The sequence below is a fragment of the Chrysochloris asiatica genome, unplaced genomic scaffold, assembly GCF_000296735.1.
Source record: "Chrysochloris asiatica unplaced genomic scaffold, ChrAsi1.0 scaffold00010, whole genome shotgun sequence".
Lineage (NCBI taxonomy): Eukaryota > Metazoa > Chordata > Mammalia > Afrosoricida > Chrysochloridae > Chrysochloris > Chrysochloris asiatica.
Window position 1 is genome coordinate 14490810 of NW_006408528.1, and position 21580 is coordinate 14512389.

At 36.0% G+C, this 21580-nt stretch overlaps 1 protein-coding gene across 1 annotated transcript in view; it reads right to left on the reverse strand.

Annotated features, from left to right (window-relative positions):
* CCDC132 (coiled-coil domain containing 132) overlaps positions 1 to 21580 on the reverse strand; it is a 145947-nt gene that overhangs the window by 60229 nt on the left and 64138 nt on the right. The window contains exons 14-19 of the mRNA XM_006834292.1: positions 19715 to 19806; positions 15250 to 15344; positions 14804 to 14902; positions 9123 to 9213; positions 6263 to 6439; positions 2658 to 2776 (exon numbers count right to left, since the gene is read on the reverse strand). Coding sequence (XP_006834355.1) covers positions 2658 to 2776; positions 6263 to 6439; positions 9123 to 9213; positions 14804 to 14902; positions 15250 to 15344; positions 19715 to 19806 — 673 coding nt within the window. The remainder of the gene's footprint in view (positions 1 to 2657; positions 2777 to 6262; positions 6440 to 9122; positions 9214 to 14803; positions 14903 to 15249; positions 15345 to 19714; positions 19807 to 21580) is intronic.

The following is a 21580-nucleotide window of genomic DNA, read 5'->3' on the forward strand; positions in this document are numbered from 1 at the left end:
TTGTTAATGAGTCTTCCTCCAATCCTGATGCCATGTTTTTCTTCATAGAACCCAGCTTCTCGTATTATTTGCTCAGCATACAGGTTGAATTGTAGCTTTTATATGGGACAAAATATATTAAAACTAATAAAGACATCCAATAAGAGAATTCTAGCCAATTCAGAGTGCCTTTGAGTTGGTTTCGACTCACAAACGACCCTCTATAGGGTTTCCGAGGCTTTTTAAATCTTTACAGGAGCAGAAAGTTTCATCTTTCTCCCACAGAGCAGCTGGGTTATGAATGTAGATACTTACATATAATCTATATGCAAAAACTCAGGAGAAAGATGTAATACAAATCACAGCCTTGGAAACTATAGGGTAGTTCTACTCTGCTCTTTCTTTACAGTCACTATGAGTTGGAATCAACCTGATGGAATTGGGTTTATTTAAATGTTTAAAAAAAAACTAATAGAAAAATAGTTTCCACTTTTGAAGAGAGAACAGCCATGGAGTCAAGTCAAACAAGTATTATCTAGGTGTTGATGTTCTTAAATGTTGAGTTAGTTCTGACTCACAGCAACCCTGTACAGGGTTTCCGAGGAGTGACTGGTGAGTTTGAACCGCCAACCCTGTGGCTCAAATCAACCTTGCGGTCCTGCACTTATCCCAGATGAACTCCAGAAGGAGTATGGATTTTATAAATCTAAACACTGTTTAACTGCAAAAAGTGTTCATCTCTAAATTAAAACCTACTTTATTATGCTATTTTCTAATGAAAGAGTTGTAAAAACATGATTTTTTTTTTAATTTAGTAAAACCATAAAATAAATAAAGGACATAGACTGCTGCTGTATAAACAAAGTCAACTAAGGTGTATAAATCAAGAGACACTGAAAACATTTTAAATGGCTAAATCAAAGCTGGATGATTATATGAAGAACATGACATCAGAACTACATGAAGACTCATTAACAACCTGTGATGACAGATGATATAACATCACTTGCTGAAACCAAAGAGGACTTAAAATACTTTACTGATGAAGATCAAACACCACAGCCTTCAGTATGGGTTGCACCTCAATGCAAAGAAAACAAAAATCCTCTGGACCAATAAATAACATCATAATAAAGGGAGAAAAGCATGAAGTTGTCAAAGACTTCATTTTGCTTGGATCCACAATTTACACTCATGAAAACAGGAGGCAAGAAATCTAATGGCGTATTGCATTACGCAAATCTGCTGCAAAAGACCTCTGTAAAGTGTTCGTAAGATATCAGTTTGAGGACTAAGGTGCAATCCACTTTCAATTACCTCATATGCACATGAAAGTTGGACAAGGTGAATATGAAAGCTCACAGACGAATCGATTCATTTGAATTAACAGTTTGGGGGAAAATATTTTAAGTAACCGTGGACTGCCAGAAGAACAAATCTGTGTTGGAAGAAGTACAGACAGAATGCTTCTTAGAAGCCAGGATTGTGAGACTTCATGTCTCATACTTCGGACATGTTACTTTGGCACCAGTCCCTGGAGGGCACCATGCTAGGTCAAGTGGAGGGTGAGTGAGAAAGAGGAAAACTCCTAGAGATGAAATGACACAGTGGCAATAGCAATGGGTTTACAAAGGAGCTCTGGTAGCGTAGTGGTTACAAGTGGGGCTGTTAACCCCAAGGTCATGAGTTTGAAACTACCAGCTGTTCCACAGGAGAAAGATGAGGCTCTCTGCTCCCGTAAAGACTTACAGCTTCAGAATCCCTATACAGGGTCACTATGAGTTGGAACCGACTCCATGGCATATAACCACCATGAATCAAAATGATTGGACGGCATCTGACAACATAACAATAGCAAACCAAAGTTCTGGGTTTTTTCCCTCTAAATATTATGAAGAGGTGTGGTGATGTAGGACAAGCACTTGACAACAATGTCAAACTTGATCCTCAGGGTTGGTAGTTCAAACACACCAGCAGCTCCTCAGAAACCCTATACAGGATTGCTACAAGTAGAGCCAACTGGATGGCACTTAACAACAACCCTGTCCTAAACACAATTACAAACTCAGTTAAATTAACTGCTTTATGAATGGGTAGAAAAGAATTTTGCTAAGTAGAACTTTTCTGAAAACTTTAATTTTCTCTGGAAAGCGGGGCTTTGATCCACTTCTTCTTGGTTTAGTCAAGGCTGATGAAGAAAAACTGGAACAGACACAAATTTTCCTGTTCCCTGACCAGCAGTGTTGGAAGCAACACTTTGAATGTACGTCACTCTCAACAGTTGTAGAAATAATCCAATCCCCCTATCAGCTGCCTGAAAGGGCTCACTACACCTCTCTCGAGCCTTCCAGTCCGGAACTGCAGCCCATACTTTCTCTTGTTCTGGTTACTGCTCCGCTTTACCCAAATTTTAAAAATTCAGATCTGTTTCCATTTCACTTTTTCTGCCATGATTGAACCAGTCTGAACTGGTTAGAAGTCCTGCTGGGTAGTCACTTTTAAGGAATGTAAGAACAATACTATTACCTTAGGCTTTCAGGAATCATATTTTAGACATATGATAAAATCACCAGAAAATAACAGTTTTTCAATTTTTCATTTTCCTCAATCTTCAAAGGAAATACTATGTATGGTATGTCACCCACATAACATAAAATGCTAAATCTAAGAGCAATTACCTTTTTATAGGCGCATCACCTGTCTGCTCATCCACATAATCTCGCTTTAGCTCCTCAGGAACATCACTGTCACTGTCATACTCCTGATAGGCACTCTTTTCTTGTTCATCAGATTCATACTGAAGAGAACACAGAACATTCAAAAATGGACATGGAGAGCCATCCTTTCATAGGGACTGTCTATACAACAGACATACCCAGTATGAGGATAAATGGTGAAATAAAACACTTTTTAATGGTTTTGCTTTAATGCTGCCATCAAGGGTCATATTAACCTTCCATTGTCTTCCCCATCATCCTATTGCAACCAGTTAAAATATAAGTAAAGGAAAATTTAATATAACTATACCTACAAAAGCTTGTAAATGTCCACCAAAATCAAATCTCTACATACAAAACAAACAAAAAATCAAGTAGGGCTTAAAAGAAAAAAATCATACATATATGATTTTAAAAAGGAAAAGAAAAAAAAAAGTCCTTTTATACCTCCTAGTGGATTCATCATACTTATTTCTGATTTTCTACTTTATTATAAAGAGATTGGGTGTACAATTTCAACACTCCAGAAGTGTTAATTCATCCTAATAAATACATATAATGCACAAATGATGGATGTTCTATTATGGCGAGATTTCATTCCAAAGACAGCTTAGAAAATTAGGCTTAGTCACTTCTGGGGCAAGATGGCAGAGTAGGCAGATGCACTGAGCAGACCCTCTACAACAAAGACCTGGGAGACTAAGTGACACAGATACAGATGGTGACCCTGGGACCCTGAGCTTCAGAGACTAGGAGACAGGTGGACTGAGTGACAACTGGAAGCATAAGGCGCAGTGAGAGAGAAGCAAAAGGGCAGACTGTAGAATTTGTGAGTGGCTGTCAATCCAGCAGACTGCAGGAACAGGACAAAGCTGGAGGCCAGAGTTCTTCCTCATTCCTGTGCCTTCCTGGTAGCCAGAAGCGCATGCTCTCACCAGCCCAGCAGTCAATTCTTTCACAATCTCTGCACTACCTGGGGTTACATACCACCCCTGTTCTGGAGGCACGTGAACCCACCCTAGGCTGTGCTACACAAACAACAAATAAAGAACTGTGCTCACACTTGCAACTTCTATCATATCCACCAGGAGACAGGTAATAAGTGCCTGAGAACACACAAGCATACAATTATCATCCTAGTGTGGTGCCGTAGGCTAACGTGCTGGACTGCAAAGTCACTGTAAACTGCAAGGTCGGTGGTTCAAGGTCACCAGCTGCTCCTTGGAATCCCTATACAAAGTTGCTATGAGTCAGAATCAACTCAGCAGCACTTAACAACAACAAAATGATCCAACAATGTCTGAGAGAAAATAAATGATTACAAGTGACACGAAGGAACAAGAAATACTGCCTCAAACAAGTGCCCAAAATACAAAGTAAAAAAATATAATACCAGAAATGGTATTGGTACTGCCTCATAAGAAATTTTGTAAAAATAGTATTTAGGTACCTTCATTATATTAAAAAAACTGACCAAGAAAACTGCAAATAAAATCAAGGAAAACAAAGATAAAACTTTAGAATAATTGAAGAAAAAACTGACAAACGAAAAATTAAAAACAGCAATTAGAAAGTCAGAAGATTAATACTAAGACTTCAGAAATAGATAAACACATTGAAAGGACAAATATATTGAATGTAATCAATGGAAGGCTAAATTAGCTTGAAGACAAACCTCTCAATATTCATCTACTATAGGAACTATCATAAAAAAATTATTGAAAAAATCAGAAAGAAAACTGTGATTCATGTGGGACACTATCAAGAGGACTAATTTACATGTGTTTGGAATTCCAGACAAGAAGAAACACAAAAAACAGAGAAAACTGTCCAAGAGGTGTTGGAAGAAAACTTCCCTAACATCACGAAAGACAAGAAGATATGCATTCAAGAGCTGAGTGAATTCCAAACAGGATTGACCCTAAAAGAAAATCACCAAGACATATTATGATCAACTTTTTCAAAACCAAAGACACAGATAGATTCCTGAAAGCATTTCAGTAAAAATGGAGTTACCTACAAAAGAAAACAAAACGAAAAGCTTTGATTTTTCAGCAGAAATCATGCAGGCAAGAAGACAATGGAATAACATATAAAACATTCTGGGGGGCGGGGGGGAACTGCCAACAAAGAATGACATACCAGCAAAACTGTTCATCAAATAAATATGAAGGTGAAATTAGGTCATTTTCAAAAAACTGAAATTAAAAGATTTTGTGAAAAGCATACTAACCTTACACAAAAAAAAAAAAAAAAAAAAAACAAACACTAAAGGGAGTTATTTGGACAAAGAGCCAACAACAGTAGACAACAACTTCAGACTAACATACATGACAATATCAGCCAGAACTCAACCCAGATATGGAAATATTCAAAGTAAGACAAACCTACAAGACTGAAAGCAGGGAATCACAGATAACAGTTATAACAACAAGAAAAAATAACATACAGTAAAAAAGGAGTAACAGTTATAGAACTTCCAAATGAAGAGGAAATCCAGCAGATTTCAAGAAAAAAATAAAAATAAACCTAAATACAACCCTAAAATTAGACCAAGCCTTACTGTTAGCCCTAGCACAACCCGTACCCCTAACACTAGCCCTAGTTTTAACCACAACTCTAATACTAAAAATTAAGTCCTAGGCCTAGCGTAGAGCTAGCCATAGTCTTAGCCCTAACTCCTCACTCTTGACATCCCATAAACAAAAAGATTAGCAAACAAGTTTTAGCATACAGGGATTTACTGAGAACAAAGACAAAAATAAGAGGAAGAAATGTCCTCTTAACATTGTCATCACCTTTACAACACCACGGTCAAATGCCAGTGTGGAAAAAAACCAGTAAAGTCCATGCATATCACCATCAGAAGGTGTCATCATAGAACATTTGAAACAGTTTACATATGAACTATTGTGGAAGTGTCCTATAGGCAACTGTAACCTAAGCATTATCTCCATTCTATATATAGGGAAACTCAGGGTCCCCACGTTTAAATGACTTGTCAATGGCAGCACAGCTAATAAATAACAATGGTAATATTCATCTATTATATTTCAAACCCTTTCCACTATCTGCCTCTGTTTACTATTGCTTCTTGAGATCTTGAAGGTATTGTTAAAATTTCATACTTATACATCTTAAAAACATGCTTGTCAGGCAACTAAACAAGACACATACCCTCTCTCTCAGATAGAGGGCCATAGAGCAAAATGGTTTACTTATTCAATAGCAGAGCTGAGAAAAAAGTGCAGATAAACTACTCCATCATCCATTTGACAATCCAAAATATCAGAAAAGTATTCAGTGAAGAAACTGTATTACTACTTGATTAGCAATCTAGTAAGCATACAAAGCAATATATAAAAGCATAAAGCAAACATAAAGACAAAATTTATCATTGATGAGAATAAAGTCAACAAAGCATATTATTATCTACACAAGTAATATGTTAAGTAGGTAAGTAGGAGAGTGGTGGCTAGTAAATTACCTTACTCATTAAGTAGAATGCTTTATAGATAAAGAAATCTCACTTGTGTTCCACAACATGTTTTCAAAACATAACATACCCCATTAGAAGCTAGGACATCTTCTGTTTCTTCATCTTTGTGGTTGGCCTGAATTTCAAATGGATTCCCACCACTACAGTACTGTTCAAACAGGGTGACTGTTTTTGAGGAAGTTGAGGCAGGCTGCTTACTAGGTGATACTGATGGGGAACGGGACTGTTCCATGAATTTAAATTCCTAGGCATTAAAAAAGGAGGCACATACCTTTTAGAAACAACAGTAAAGTTCAACAACATAAACATATTCCATTAATGTAAACGTAGGGTTGCTGCTGTTGTTGTTGTTATTAAATGCTGTTGAGTGGGTTCTGACCCACAGAAATCCTGTTTCCAAGAAGTGATTGGTGAGCTTGAACCATCAATCTTGCGGTTCAAATCTACTTTACAGTCCAATGCATTAAGCCACAGCGCCACACCATTTAGGGGGTGGGGGTAGAGTGGGGACAAGGATCAATCCTGATCTTCAGATTGTCTTTTGTCACTGTGTGTCAACTCGACAGTGTATAGAGTTTCCAAGAGTCGTTGGTAGGTTTGCAAAGCTGATCTTAGGGTTACCAGTACTTATCCTACAGCATCACACTTAGGTTGTGGCACTGTAGGATAAGCACTCGACCATAAGTTTGGTTTGAACTGCAAGGTCAGCAGTTCAAACTCACCAGCTACTCCTAAAAAACCCTATACAGGGTCACTAAGATTCGGAACTAACTTGATGGCACTTAACAACAACAACAAAGTTCTTAAATCTTGCATGTCATCTAAAAGCACAAACTTAAAACACAGGTATAAAGGCTTTCAGACAAATCAACTGATTTGTCTTTTCTTATGGCATTTCTTAAAAAATGTCATCTTTACCAAGCAACTTTTGACATATTTTATAGAACCAGACTTCCTGAGAATTACTTACGAACAATGAATGATATCTCCTGCAAATTTTAACACAGCAGGTAAAGCTTTGTTAGGATAATGGGTTTCATCAACAAAGTCATTAAAAACAACTGTTATTAAATCAAACATCTAGCTTATATGCATGCATCCATTTGGTAAGACATTCTGTATGCTGTTGTTGTTATGTGCCGTGAAGTCAGAACCGACTCATAGTGACCCTGTACAGGGTTTCCGAGGCTGTATATCTTTACGGGAGCAGAGCACCTCATCTTTCTCCCGTGGAACAGCTGGTAGTTTCGAACTGCTGACCTTGTGGTTCACAGCCCGATTCGTAACCACTACACTACCAGAGCTCCTCAAGACATTCTATATAAACACATAAAAAAAACATGCATAATGTATCTTTCTTGGTCATACTTACATTTCTAACTTTAATTTACTTTTCTTCATAAGCGAACAAGTGGTCAACACAAACACAGATGCTGAGGTCAGAAGGTGTGTCCTCTAGTCCTAGCTTGCCATTAACCTATATGTACTCCATTAATTTCCTTCTCAATGCTAGGAACATCACCTGGCTTTTCTATGCCTCCATTTTCTCATTTGTAAAATTAGGGGGTCACTCTCAGGTGAGAGAATCACAAATGTAAAAGCTACTAAAAAACTGCAGCAGCTGGTCTAAACCAAGCATTGCACAGATAAGGAAACTGAGGCAGTCAGAATGATTCAATGCCAAGTTCAAGATTTCACAGCTAATTCCTTTAACAGCTGCAATAATTTCTAAAACTCCTTTGAATTACAAAACTTGTGATTTTATGATTTATCACAAAAATGTAACAAATATTTCCTTATATCTAAAAAAATTCATTCAAAATTTTAAATTTCTCATATCCAATGATACTCTTTAAAAGCTTATTAAGTTTTAAATAATGTGATTATTTTCTTTTTAAATTTGAACTACAATTAAATCAGAAACATAAAAAATTTGCTTCCAAAAAGGCATTTCTTTTAATGGCAAAAACTATCTACGATGTGTTGCAACCAAAGGAAAAAAATGCAAACAATGAAAGACTTTTTCACTGATTGCTTACTCTATGAGGATTCAAGAATCAGTGAGCTACTAAAACTTTGCTGCTGTTGTTAAGTGCCATCAAGCTGGTTTCAATTCACAGAGACCCTGTATAGGATTTCTAACGAATGGCTGACGGGTTCAAACCAAACTTGCGGTCCAGTGGTTATTCTACACCACCACAGCAGGACTCCAGAAAAAAAAATTAGTTAACAGTAGCTTTTTTATGTCACTCTCTTATATCTGAGGCAACATAAAGTAAAAACCACTTAGTACCTTTAAGAAATCACAAATATTCTGCCAATAACAGCATTTTTAAGACCACCAAAACATAAGATTCTGCTATTATAAGCAATCTTTAAAAGGATACCAACATATAAGATTCTGCTAAAATAAACAATTTTCAGCCCTGGTACAGTAGTAGATTACAAATCTGGGCTGCATACCACAGGGTCAGCAGTTTAAAGCTACTAGCTGCTCTGAGGCTAAAGGTACGGTTTTCTGCTCCTATGAAGATTTACAGCCTCACACACTCCACAGGGTCTCTATGAGTCAGAACCAACTTGGTGGCAAACAACCACCAGCACCAAAATCTAAAATTGTTTTCTACAAAAGTTCAAAGAAACAGTAGATCTTCTGGATTAAAAAAATATGTCATTTAAATTGTGCCTCTTTTAAGATAAAAGGGTATCTTCTAAGCAAAAGGGTTTATAAATATTTGTAAATTGTGTAAAGACAGATTTTCACATGCATGAAAGGATCACTAGTGAAAAATAGGTTCATTCACAATTACTTTCAAGAATGGAATATAAGACACTATTTCTTAAATTATTTACTTTATAAATCCTTCCATATATTGGGTTGTTAAAAAAAAGTCTAACAGATTTATTTCTTTGTAAGAAACACTTACATGAAGTTGCAAGATGCTGAAATTTGACTTAACAGGACAAAGCTCCCAGGTCTCATTCTCCAGGAACATCCTAAGTTCATCAAGCCGTGTTCTTAAAAAGGAAAATTGAACACATCAAAAAGTAAGAAGAAAAGAAAAATTAACTGCACACACAAAAATAAAATACATACAAACAATGATGGAATTATCATCACTTCATAATCATTATCAGCTTTGGGAAATAATTCAGACTAACACACAGTAAGCCCAAATGTTTACTTTAACTTCTTAAAAATGTATTATTTTTAAAAGATAAAAATTTCCTAAAATATTTACTAAACTCCAAATTGTTATTATTAAGTGACATCAAGTTAGTTCTGACTCATAATGACCCTGTATAGAGTTTCTGAAGAGTGGCTGGTGAGCATGAACCTTGCAGTTCAGTGCTTATCCTACAGAGCCACATCAGGACTCCAAGCTCAGAATAATTTTATTATATTCCAAAAATAACTTAATATCTAGAAAATGCGATTTGTAAGAAAAGATTAAACTAAAGCTTGAAATCAAATTGTGTATTTACATTATTCTTAGCTAATCATGTTTCATTGCCAAAAAAGAGAAATAATTTACAAATTATAGCTCACAAACAGTAATGAACACTTTATACTAAACAACATAAGTATTAACTATCCTTACTAAGCTACCATCATCAATGTGATTAGCACTCTCAGAATATATTTAGCTCAGTGTCTACCTACATAAGAGCATTCATGTATTAAATTCACAGGCATGGTGCTTATACCCTTAGCAAAATAATCCAGATTTTTTTTTTAATCCACACGTTTTTAAATAAAAAATAAGTGGATGAATTTCTGAAAAGCAGGAATTACTATAAATATTTTAGTTAACAGATGCACAAAGACTTTAAAATAACTATTATATATCAGTGAGCCGAAATAGATTGGTATTGGTCATTCTGAATTTGTCAATCATCTGGTTTACTATGCCAGAAATGACAGACTGAGAAGGAATGGTGTCACATTCATCATCAAAAACATTTCAAGATCTGTCTTGAAGTATAATGCTATCTGTGACAGGATAATATCCATATGCCTACAAAGAAGACTAGAGTCCAGGTGAGACTGACCTTGAGGTCGGTTTGGACCACAAGGTCAGCGATTCAAACTCACCAGCCACTCCTCAGAAACCCTATAAAGGGTGGCTATGAGTCAGAACCAACTCAATGGCACTAACAACAAGGGAAACCAGTTAATACCACTACTATTAAATTTACAGACCAACCACTAAAGGCAATGGTGGTGAAATATTCTATCAGCTTTTTCAGTTTGAAATTTGATCAAACATGCAATCAACATGTATTGATAATTACTGGTAACTGGAATGGAAGGATTGGAATGAAAGAGGAAAATCAGTAATTGGAAAATATGGCCTTGATTACAGAAATTATGTTGGAGATCACATGATATAATTTTGCAAGATCAATGACTTCTTCACTGCAAATATATTTTTAAACAAAATAAAAGACAACTATACACACGGACCTCATCAGATGGAATACATAGAAATCAAATTGACTACACCTGTGGAAAAAGAGTGTGGAAAAACTCTATATCATCATCCAAAACAAGGCCAGGGGCAGACTGTGGAATAGACCATCAACTGCTCATATGTAAGTGCAGCCTGAAGCTGAAGAAAATTAAAACAAGCCCACATTAGCCAAAATATGACCTTGAACATATCCTGCCTGAATTATAGGTCAGCTCAAGAACAAATTTGGTACATTAGACACTAACGACTGAAGACCACAGAGCTATGAGATGCCATCAAAAACATCACACAGGAAGAAAGCAACAGGACACGAAGAAGACAAGAAAGACGGTAAAGACCAACATGGATGTAAAAAGTGTCTCTAAGCACCTGTGGGCTCTAAGCCCATGCAATGAATAAGGCTGTGGGCCTGAGAGCAGGAGGCTAGCTTGCAGAATATGCCCTTAGGACATTTAAATGAATTGTTTTGTTTTGCTTGTGTACATCAAATATTTTTTCTTTACTCACTTGTGAAATATGAGATGTAAAAGGGAAGCCACAGGGAGGAAGCAGGATAACTGTTGTTGCAGGGAAGGGACTATAATCATTGGATAAAACAAAGCATGTAATTTGTAGAATGGAAAGCTGATGATCTTGTTTCTTAATCTTCACTTAATTCACAATAAAAAGTTGAAAAAAAAAAATGTGACTCTGATACTTGCTCTCCAGCATAAAGATACTAAAGCAAACAGAAGCAATGAAGAGTTAAAAGAGCTGAACAGAAAAATTCAAAGGGTAGCTCAAGAAAACAAAGTCAAATATTATAATGAAATGTGCAAAGACTTGGAGTTAGAAAATCAAAAGAGAAGTACATGCTCAGCATTTCTCAAGCTAAAAGAACTAAAGAAAAGTTTCAAGCCTTGATTTACAACACTAAAGGATTCTATGGGCAAAATACTGAATGATGCACAAAGCATCAAAAGAAGATAGAAGAAATACAGAGTCACTATACCAAAAAGAAATGGTCAATGTTGACCCACTACAAGAGGTTGTTGTTGTTGTTGTTAAGTGCCATCAAGTCGGGTCCGACCCATAGCGACCCTGTACAGGGTTTCCGAGGGTGTAAATCTTTACGGGAGTAGAAAGCCTCATCTTTCTCCCGCAGAGCGACTGGTAGTTTCGAACCGCTGACCTTAAGGTTCGCAGCCTGATTCGTAACCACTACGCTACCAGAGCTCCTTACTACAAGAGGTAGCATATGATAAATAGCATATGATACTAAAGGCAGTAGTCCAAGCTGCACTGAGGGTACTGGAGAAACACCAGGCTCCAGGAACTGACAAAATACAAACTGAAATCTTTCAACAAACTTATACAGCACTGGAGGTACTCACTCATCTATGTCAAGAAATTTAGAATACAGCTACCTGGACAACTGACTGAAAGAGATCCATATCTGTGCTCATTCCAAAGAGAGGTGATGCAACAGAATGCAGAAATCATCAGAAAATATCATAAATATTACATACAAGTAAAATTTTCCTAAAGATAATTTAAAAACATTTACAAAAGTACATTGACAGGGAACTGCCAGAAGTGCAAGCTAGATTCAGAAGAGGGCACAGAATGAGGGAAATCACTGCTGACTCCAGATGAATCCTGGCTCAAAGTAGAGAATATCAGAAAGATGTTTACCTGTGCTTTCTTGACTACATAAAGACTTTCAGTTGTGTGGATCATGACAAGCTATGGGTAACTTTACGAAGAATGAGTATCCAAAGCACTTGACTGTGCTCCCGAGAAACCTACACATAGACCAAGATGCAGTTGTGTGAACAGAAACTGATTATGAACAAGAGTTTGTAATCAGGAAAGGTGTGTACTAGGGTCGTATTCTTTAACCATACTTATTCAGTCTGTATGCTGAGTACATAATCCAAGATGCTGGATTATATGAAGAAGAACATGGCATCAGGATTGGAGGAAGACTCATTAACAACCTTTCTTGCTGAAAGCAAAGAAAACTTAAAATACTAACTGATCAAAGACTACAGCCTTCAGTATGGGTTGTACTTCAACATAAAAAAAAAAAAAAATCTCCACAACTTGACCAATAAATATTATCATGATAAACAGAAGATTGACGTTGTCAGAGACATCATTTTGCTTGGATCCACTATCAACACTCATGGAAGTTACAATCAAGAAATCAAATGACATATTACATCAGGTAAATTTGCTGCACAAGACCTCTTTAAAGGTTTACAAGTAAAGATGACTAAGGACTAAAGTGCCCAAGCCATAGTATTTTCAATAGTTTCATATGCATATTAAAGTTGGAACGTGGACAAATTGGTGTTGGAGAAGAACATTAAAAGTACCATGGACTGCCAAAAGAACAAACAGATCTAGGTTGGAAGAAGTACAGTTAGAACACTCAGTTAAAATACTTCTTAGAAGCTGGGATGATAAGAATTTATGTCTCATACTTCAGGCATATTATCAGAAGGGACCAGTCCCTGGAGAAGAACATCATGCTTAGCAAAGTGGAGGGGCAGATAAAAAAAGGAAAGCCCCCTACAAGATGGCCTGGGACAGTGGCGGCAGCAACAGGCTGGACTGTAATAAACATTGTGAGGATGGTACAAGACCGGGCACTGATTCACATTCTGTTGTACACAGGGTTGCTATGTGTCAGAACAGACTCACAGTACCTAGCAACAACAATCTATCAGGTAAATAAAATAGAGAAAAGAATTTCAAAGAGGAAATGTCATCATAAAAAAAAAAGCAAAAGATGAATCAAACATTCTAAAACTGAAAAATACAGTAACTCAAATTAAAACCTGGTAGCAGAAATGTAGAAGCAACACAAATATTCATTAAATGATGAATGGATAAACAAAATGTGGTGTTATCTATACAATTATATTGCTTAGCCATGAAAAGAAACACAGTTCTAACAAATGGTACAACATGGATAAACCTTGAAAACATTATGCTAAGCGAAAGTCATACACAATACACTACCTATTGCATGATTCCTTTTATTTGAAATAACTAGAATAAGCAAGGTGCCCTGGTGGCACAATGGGTTAGCACTGAACTGCTAAGAGCAAGGTCAGCACTGCAAACCCAGTAGCTGCTCCGCAGGAGAACTATAAAGCTGTCTGCTCTCATGAAGGTTTACAGTTTGGGAAACCCTATGGAGCAGTTCTACTCTGTCCACAGAACAGGCGACTCCAATAGGCAACAGTTATATGAGTGATGGCCACAGACCATGGGATATGGAAGTGGGGGAGTGACTGTTAATGGCTACAGGATTTCCTATCAGGCTAATAAAATGCTCTAAAATTACATCGAGGAGATGGTTGTTACCGAACTGTACACTTTGAAGGGTGTATCTTACGGCATGTGAATTATATCTCAACAAAGCTACTTTTTAAAAACAGAAAGAAAAAGAAGGATGGATTCCAAGTGCTCCCCCATCAAGATTTCCCACCCTAATCTTCACACTATTAATTATGTTATCTTCTACGACAAAATGGTTTTTTCCATGTGCAATTAAGGTAACTAACCAACCAAACAGTTGACATGAACTAAAGGGAAATTATCTAATGGCATGAGTCCTTTTTAAAACAAAATCTTACTCTTGCTAGTGACAAAAGAGGAATTCACAGAGAATTCAAGCAGTAAAAAGGTTTGCTGCACCATCACTGGCTTTAAGATGGAAGAGGTCATGTGTGAGGTCATGGGCAAGGACCAGAGAGCAGCCTGTAGAGGTGAGAATGGTCCCTAGAACCAGTAATATAACGGTGACCACAGTCCTATAATCACAAGGAACTGAATCCTGCCAACAATCTGAAAGTACTTGCAAGCAGACAGACATCTTTTGTCCATAAAAAAAGCAACTCAGTATTCTGAACCCTTCAAGACAAAGAGTGTATTTAAGATCAACAATAAAGAAATAATAAAAACATTTTATGTTTTTGGTAAAATTCCTTAACCATCTTAAAAACAGCTACAAAGAGCATAGTCATTCAAATTTAGAAGTAATTGTTTTAAACTAACTAATGGTATAAAATTAAGCATTTGATTACAGTTTTCTATTACCTAAATAAATTCATTCTTATTTCAGTTGAGTTATAACTTACCTGTGGTAGTTCTTGAAATAATTGACACTTTGTTTTCTAATAGACTCTTGCAAAACTTCAGACTTGCTACCACAAAATTCTTCTCCAACTTGCATCAACCTAATTCAACAGAGTTTATATTAGAAAAGTTTGTATAAATTTCAGCAATATTCCTAAAGAGAAATAAAGTCAAGGGTCCTTCTCTTAACTCCTCACAAAATAACAAATCATAGACACTTCAGTGTTTGAGGAAATTCTAAATATCTTAAATTCATTGTAACTTAGAAACATTTGAAGGAGGAACTTTTAAAACACATACATACACAGTGGCAATTAGATTATGAATCTAGGTGTTTCTTCCTTTCCATTAATTAGTTACATATAATTCATTGTCTGATGATTTCTTCAATTATCATGGCTGAATAAACCAAACTAAAGAATAAGACAAATAAGATGTCAAACACTACCTGCTGATTATGTCCAACACAAAGATGAAATCATCATATTTGAATATAGACAAGTCAGTTCCAAGCAAGTAGGTTTTTACTTTTAGTTGAACATCCTATAAGACAAATAGATATTTCAAGTAAACACAAAATATAGGAAATAGTTCTCATAATCATTTAGTCGATTGTTATTGTTAAGTGCCATCAAGTTGGTTCCGACTCATAGTGACCCTGTATAGGGTTTCCGAGGAACAGCTGATGGGTTTGAACTGCCAACCTTGTGGTTCGTGGTGCAGTGTTGAACCTACAGTGCCACACCAGGAGTCCGTTAGTTACAGATTAAAATAAGACAGGAGTATACTCTTAATTTTATCTTTTAAATGTTTAGGTAGATATTTGGTGTGGCGCTGTAGGTTAATGTGCCAGACTGTAAAGCCATTTGAACTGCAAGGTTGGCGGTTCAAGCTCACCAGCCGCTCCTCAGAAACCCTAAACAGGGTCACTATGGGTTGGAAACAACTTGACGGCATTTAACAACAACAAACACCCTTAAGCATGATAAGCTGTTGTTGCTGGTTGTTGTCTCCTAGGTGATTCCAACTCATGGTGACCCCATGACATGACAGTTTACTGTCAGAGCAGAACTGTGCTCCACAGGGTTTCCAAGATTGTGACCTCTCAGTAGCAGATCACCAGACCTGTTTCCCAAGAATATAAGTCACAAATGGACAACAGTTAAACAATTTAATCTAACAAAAGAATCGTAACCACAGGCTTATCAAAAGCATAATAAAAATTAGTGACGAGAAGAAGATGTGAGGGGCTTCAAAAAGTACATGGAAAAATTCCATTATCTATTTGATTTTTCCATGAATTTTTTGAAGCCTCCTAGTCTATAAAGGATTAATTCATGATCACATGAATTATTTAAATCCTATAAACAAAAATATGAGCAAATAATTTACAAAACAATTCACAATAAAATATTAATGTTAAATCTCAACCTCTTTCATAATTAAAAAAGTATTAAGTTAAAACATTATTGAAAAATATGATTAGGTTCAATTGTACTATTAAAAGATACTATATCTCTCTAAAAGCAAGACAAAACCTGCTATTTTTACATCTATAGAAGACAACTAAGATACAACTCAAAAATATTTGAAATACAGGAGTGGTCTAAGGTTTTATCATAAAAAATATGAACAAAATGAGCACAAATATCAAAGAAAAACTTGAAATCAAGGCACTTAACAACATCCTCTCATAAAGCACTTACTCATCACAAAAGGCAAAGGAATAACTTTAAAATGAAGGCACCATACTCAAGTGATCAAACATAACCTCACTAGTGATGGACAAACTGAAAACATATACCATCCAAGTGATGTAGTCAGAAAAACACAGAATCACTTTTAATATTCATTTTAAAAATTCATGATCTGAAAAAATCAAACAAATTCAAATTCAGGGACATTTTATTAAATAACTAGCCTGTAATCTTAAATAATACTAAGGAAATGAAGGTCAAAGAAGATCCGAGGTGGCCTCAGAAAAAAAGTCAACTAAGTTCAAGAATTGAACCTAGACTGGATCCTTGTGCTATAAACAGAAAGAATGATTTTGAGACTCTTGGAAAAACATGAATGGTTCTTTCAGTGACAGCACTATGGGAGTTCTTGGTACTATTCTTGCAATTTTTCTGTTATGTTTGAAGCAAACAAATAAAAAGAAGTTATATGTTTGCCTACATGTTTACCCATTTTGGTGTTCCTCATTTATTCATGCAGATCCAGGTTTCCATCTGATATAATTTTCCTTTTAACTTAATCGACCCTATTTCATTAGGATCCCTGGTGTGCTGCTGCAGAATAAGCACTGGACAGGGAACTACAAGGTCAACAGTTCAAACCCACCAGCAGCTCTCAGAAATGACATACAGAGTCACTGTGAGTTGGAACCAACTCAACGACACATAACAACTTTATATTATAGGTAAATTTTTGGCCTTTATTAGAGCTTATATTTTGTTCACTATCTTATCTGAATATATCCTGAGTTAAATGTGTTTCAAATGTTCGATTTCAAATGTTAGAAAGGTTAATATGGTAAGTATATATGTACAAAGTGGTTTCAAAAAGCTTGGGAAAAAAGGAATTTTTCCACAAACTTTTTGGAGCACCTTGATTACGTAACACCTCCAGTGGCTTCTGGAGAAGTATCTCAAAATCAAACACTGTATTTCTACAACATATAAATGTACGGTCTGGTCTAAACAGGATCAATAAATACTATAAGTAGAGTATGGTAATAACAATCAGATTCTGCTGCTAAATAAACTCAATTCAGGTCAGGTTGTGCCTGCTAAATGCATTATCAAAAAACATTTGTTTTTCAGAGCTTTTACTCTTTTGAATTGCAGATGTGCCTTGTAATTTAAATTTAACAAGCACTCAATGAATTCCTGAAGCATGCAAAATCCAGTTTTGGAATTGGTTGCATTAGGGATGTGAGGGGACTTCAGAATGGTGGAGATAAAGATGAGCTAAAGCTTGAAACCTAAAATACTGAAAAATGTGATTATTCCCATTAAAATAACTACCTACTTGAGAATATTTTTACTGAACTTTACATTTAACAGATTTTCTATCTCAGGAACGCCATGAAGTTGCCTTAGAAGACCAAAGGAACTCCAGTGGCACAGTAGCTAAGGTGCTCAGCTTAACCAAAAATGGGTGGCTTGAACCTACCACCGTCGCTCTGTGGGAGAAAAATGCAGCAGTTAGTTTCCCCTAAAACTTAAGAAAAAACATTACAGCCTTGGACACCTTGTGGGGAGGCTCTACCCGGAGAAGAAATAGCTCTGGTGGCACAGTGACATCAACAGGTTTTAATCAAAAGGTCAGCAGCTGTTCTGCAGAAGAAAGATGAGTCATAACTGACTCAATGGTAACAAAGTAGGAGACGAAATCATAAATAACTCTGACCATATATAATACATTCAATGAGCTTTCCCTTTTCGTTATACATAATGCTGTTGTTAAGTACTGTTAAGTTGTTTCCAACTCATAGTGACCCTGTATAGGATTTTCAAGGAGCAATTAGTGGGATCGAACTATAGATCTCACAGTTAGCAATTCAATGCTTATCCTACAGCACCACGCCAGAACTCTTCAACACAGAGAAAAAAATTCAAACCACATTAATGATAAATTAAAAATTAGTATGTCATATTAGAAAACAGAGAAGTTGGAACTGTTTAGTTATCACAAGAATGTTTAAAATATTTAATTACAAATTCAAATGGCTTTATCTAATATAATATGTTGCTACTGCTGTTAAGTGTCATCAAGTTGGATCCAACTCATAGTGACCCTGTTTATGAGGAGCAGCAGATAGGTTTGAACCACTGAACTTTTAGTTAGTAGTCAAGTGCTTATCCATCAGCGCCATATAGGGATATCAAATAGTAGAGCATTAAATTATACCTGTTAAATGATTACTGACGAAATTTGTTTTCAGGATATATATTCCTACAAAAGTTTTTTTCAAAAAAATCCTTTTAACAGACTGTCAAATTTAAAACCAGTCTTCCTACAAAAATCTAAAACATGCTTTAAAAACTACAGTATGGTCAGAGGAAGCAGCAGCTCTGGTAGCACAGTGAAAGCATTGAGCTACTAACCACAAGGTCAGCAGCGCAAACACACCACCTGTTCTGCAAGAGAAAGATGCGACAGTCTGCTTCAGCAAAGATCTATAGCCTCAAAAACCCTATGCGGCAGTTCTAATCTGTTAGTATGAGTGGGAATCAACTAAATGGCAGTGGGTTTTTGGTTTAAGTGCCAAAATAAAATTTAAAAAACTGAAAAAAGAGTTAATTTAAAAAAAGTTACACTTTGACCTAGGAAATAACAAAAGAAATTTAATATCTGAAAACAAGTGAATTAAATGGAAAAAGAAAAAAGAAAAACTTAAGGAAACACATCTTTCCATTAACTATGCAAGATTCCCTCAAAGCACAAAGATGTTTGACTTAGAAAAAGTTTGTTTATTCTATACTAGAATCTAATGTCAGGCATTTCAACTTCTAAAATTAGGAGGAAAAGAGATTAAGAAAATACAAATAAATGAAAAAAATAAACAATGAGTATGTCACCAATTAAGGAATTTCTTCAGAAAAACATGTTTACCAATACACTAAAAGCAAAAGTGTAGTCAATAAATGCATAAATAATTCCAAAAGAGATTTTCAGAAAAGACATTTTACTACTATGTAAAATCAAATACAGTTAATAATGGCATTATTGTTGTTGTTGCATTATAGACATTAAATTAATTGACTCTTGTCAAAGAAAAATTAACATGATTAAAAGTAAGAAGAATACAAAGATAATAGGAAATTTGAAAACTGAGTTTCTAAGACAATTATGATATGATGGTTTCTACTGATTTTGTTAGAAGTAATTTAAAAAGAAAACCAAACCTGCCATATTCGTGTAAGTCCATGTTCTAATTTCTTTTTCACGTAGCCGCGATCAAAGTTTGTTTCTTCAGTGCCCATCATACTACTTCCTTCTGAAAACAAAAGATGTGATGTACTTTGAGTTATCCAAAAATGCTTTTGCCTTCCAAATAATTACAGTTTGGTCTCTACCATATTGTGAGGCTATGTAAGTTCTGGTGTGGTGCTGTAGGATAAGCATGGACCGCAAGGTTGGTTTGAAATGCAAGGTCAGTGGTTCAAACTCACCATCAGCTCCCTGGAAACCCTATACAGGGTCTGTATGAATCAATGGCACTTAACAACAACAAGCAACACATGAGATAAGGAAAATAAGTTCAGTATTTATACAATAACATATAGATTTATCTTTTCTGAAAAAAATACAGAATAAGCTATTTTTTATTAACAGTATATAAAATAAATTTTAAGTTAAATCAATACTGAAATGGCATTCCGTCTTTAGAAAGAAGTCACCTATTAAATATTTAAGTACAAAACCTAGTTTAAAATTTATATAAGATGTGTTGTAATACAATGTTAGGAGTCCTGGTGTGGCGCTGGGTTAATGCGCTGGACTGCAAAGTCGGCTTGAACTGCAAGGTCAGCAGTTCAAGTTCACCAGTCGCTTCGTGGAAAACCTACTATGGGTTGGAACTGACTCGACGGCACTTAACAACAACAAATACAATGCTGGCTTCGGTAACTGCCAATTATGTATCTGATGAACTTTGTGAACCAACACTCATTTCATAGCACGTTACCAAAATCTACAAATAATCTCCAAACAAACAAATCAAGCGGATAGAAAGTGATTTTTCTCAAAAGGAAAAATATAAAGGAATGCTGACTCATCACCAATAATAAGCATTGAAAAAGCCTTTTCTGCTACTTTTGGCAATTGCTCCTCTATAAGGTTTGTTTGTGGGGGTTTTTCTAGTTTGCTTGTCCTTCTTCTATTACTATGGTGCAAAAGAGGGTTTCTAATACAGAGGAAGGGGCATTTATCCTAAAAAAATCAAATAAATTCATTAAAAATCTTGTAAATGAATATTCAAAACACTTTTATTTTTAACAGCCAAAGCCTGGAAACAATCCAAATAGCTTTCAGTGAGTAAATAATTAAGCAAAATGCACTACATCCATACCACAGAACACAACTCAGCTATAAAAAGAACCGAACTACTGATACATACAGCACCTTGGATGGAGCTCAAGGCATTATGTAGACTGGAAATTCAAGTCCCAATAGGTTACATACACAGTATGACTCCAGTTACACAACATTCTCAAAGAGACAAAATCATAGTGAAGGATCAGTGGTTGCCAGGGTGTGATTACGATGGAGTAGACAGGAGAGTTTTTCATGATGATGACACAGTCTGTGTCCTAACTGCTACATGCCTCTAGATAATTCGGTAAACTTTCATGGAACCACACACACACATGCATATTTGTTAAGTGCTGTCGAGTTGGTTCGGACTCAGTGACCCAGTATAGGGTTTCCAAGGAACAACTGGTGAGTTTGAACCACAAGTCTTGTGGTTCAAACTGACCTTGTGGTCCTGCACTTATCCTACAGTGCCAAACCAAGACTCAGATGAGTGCATATCAATAAAATGTTTTGAACTGAAATACGGACCTTATATGGATTTTAGAAGTTTGTATGTACTTATGTATCTCTATAAGGAGCTCTGGAAGCGTAGTGGTTACGAATTGGGCTGCGAGCCACAAGGTCAGCAGTTCGAAACTACCAGGGGTTCCGTGGGAGAAAGATGAGGCAATCTACTCCCGTAAAGATTTACAGCCTTGGAAACCTGTGTAGGGTCGCTATGAGTCGGAAGCGAG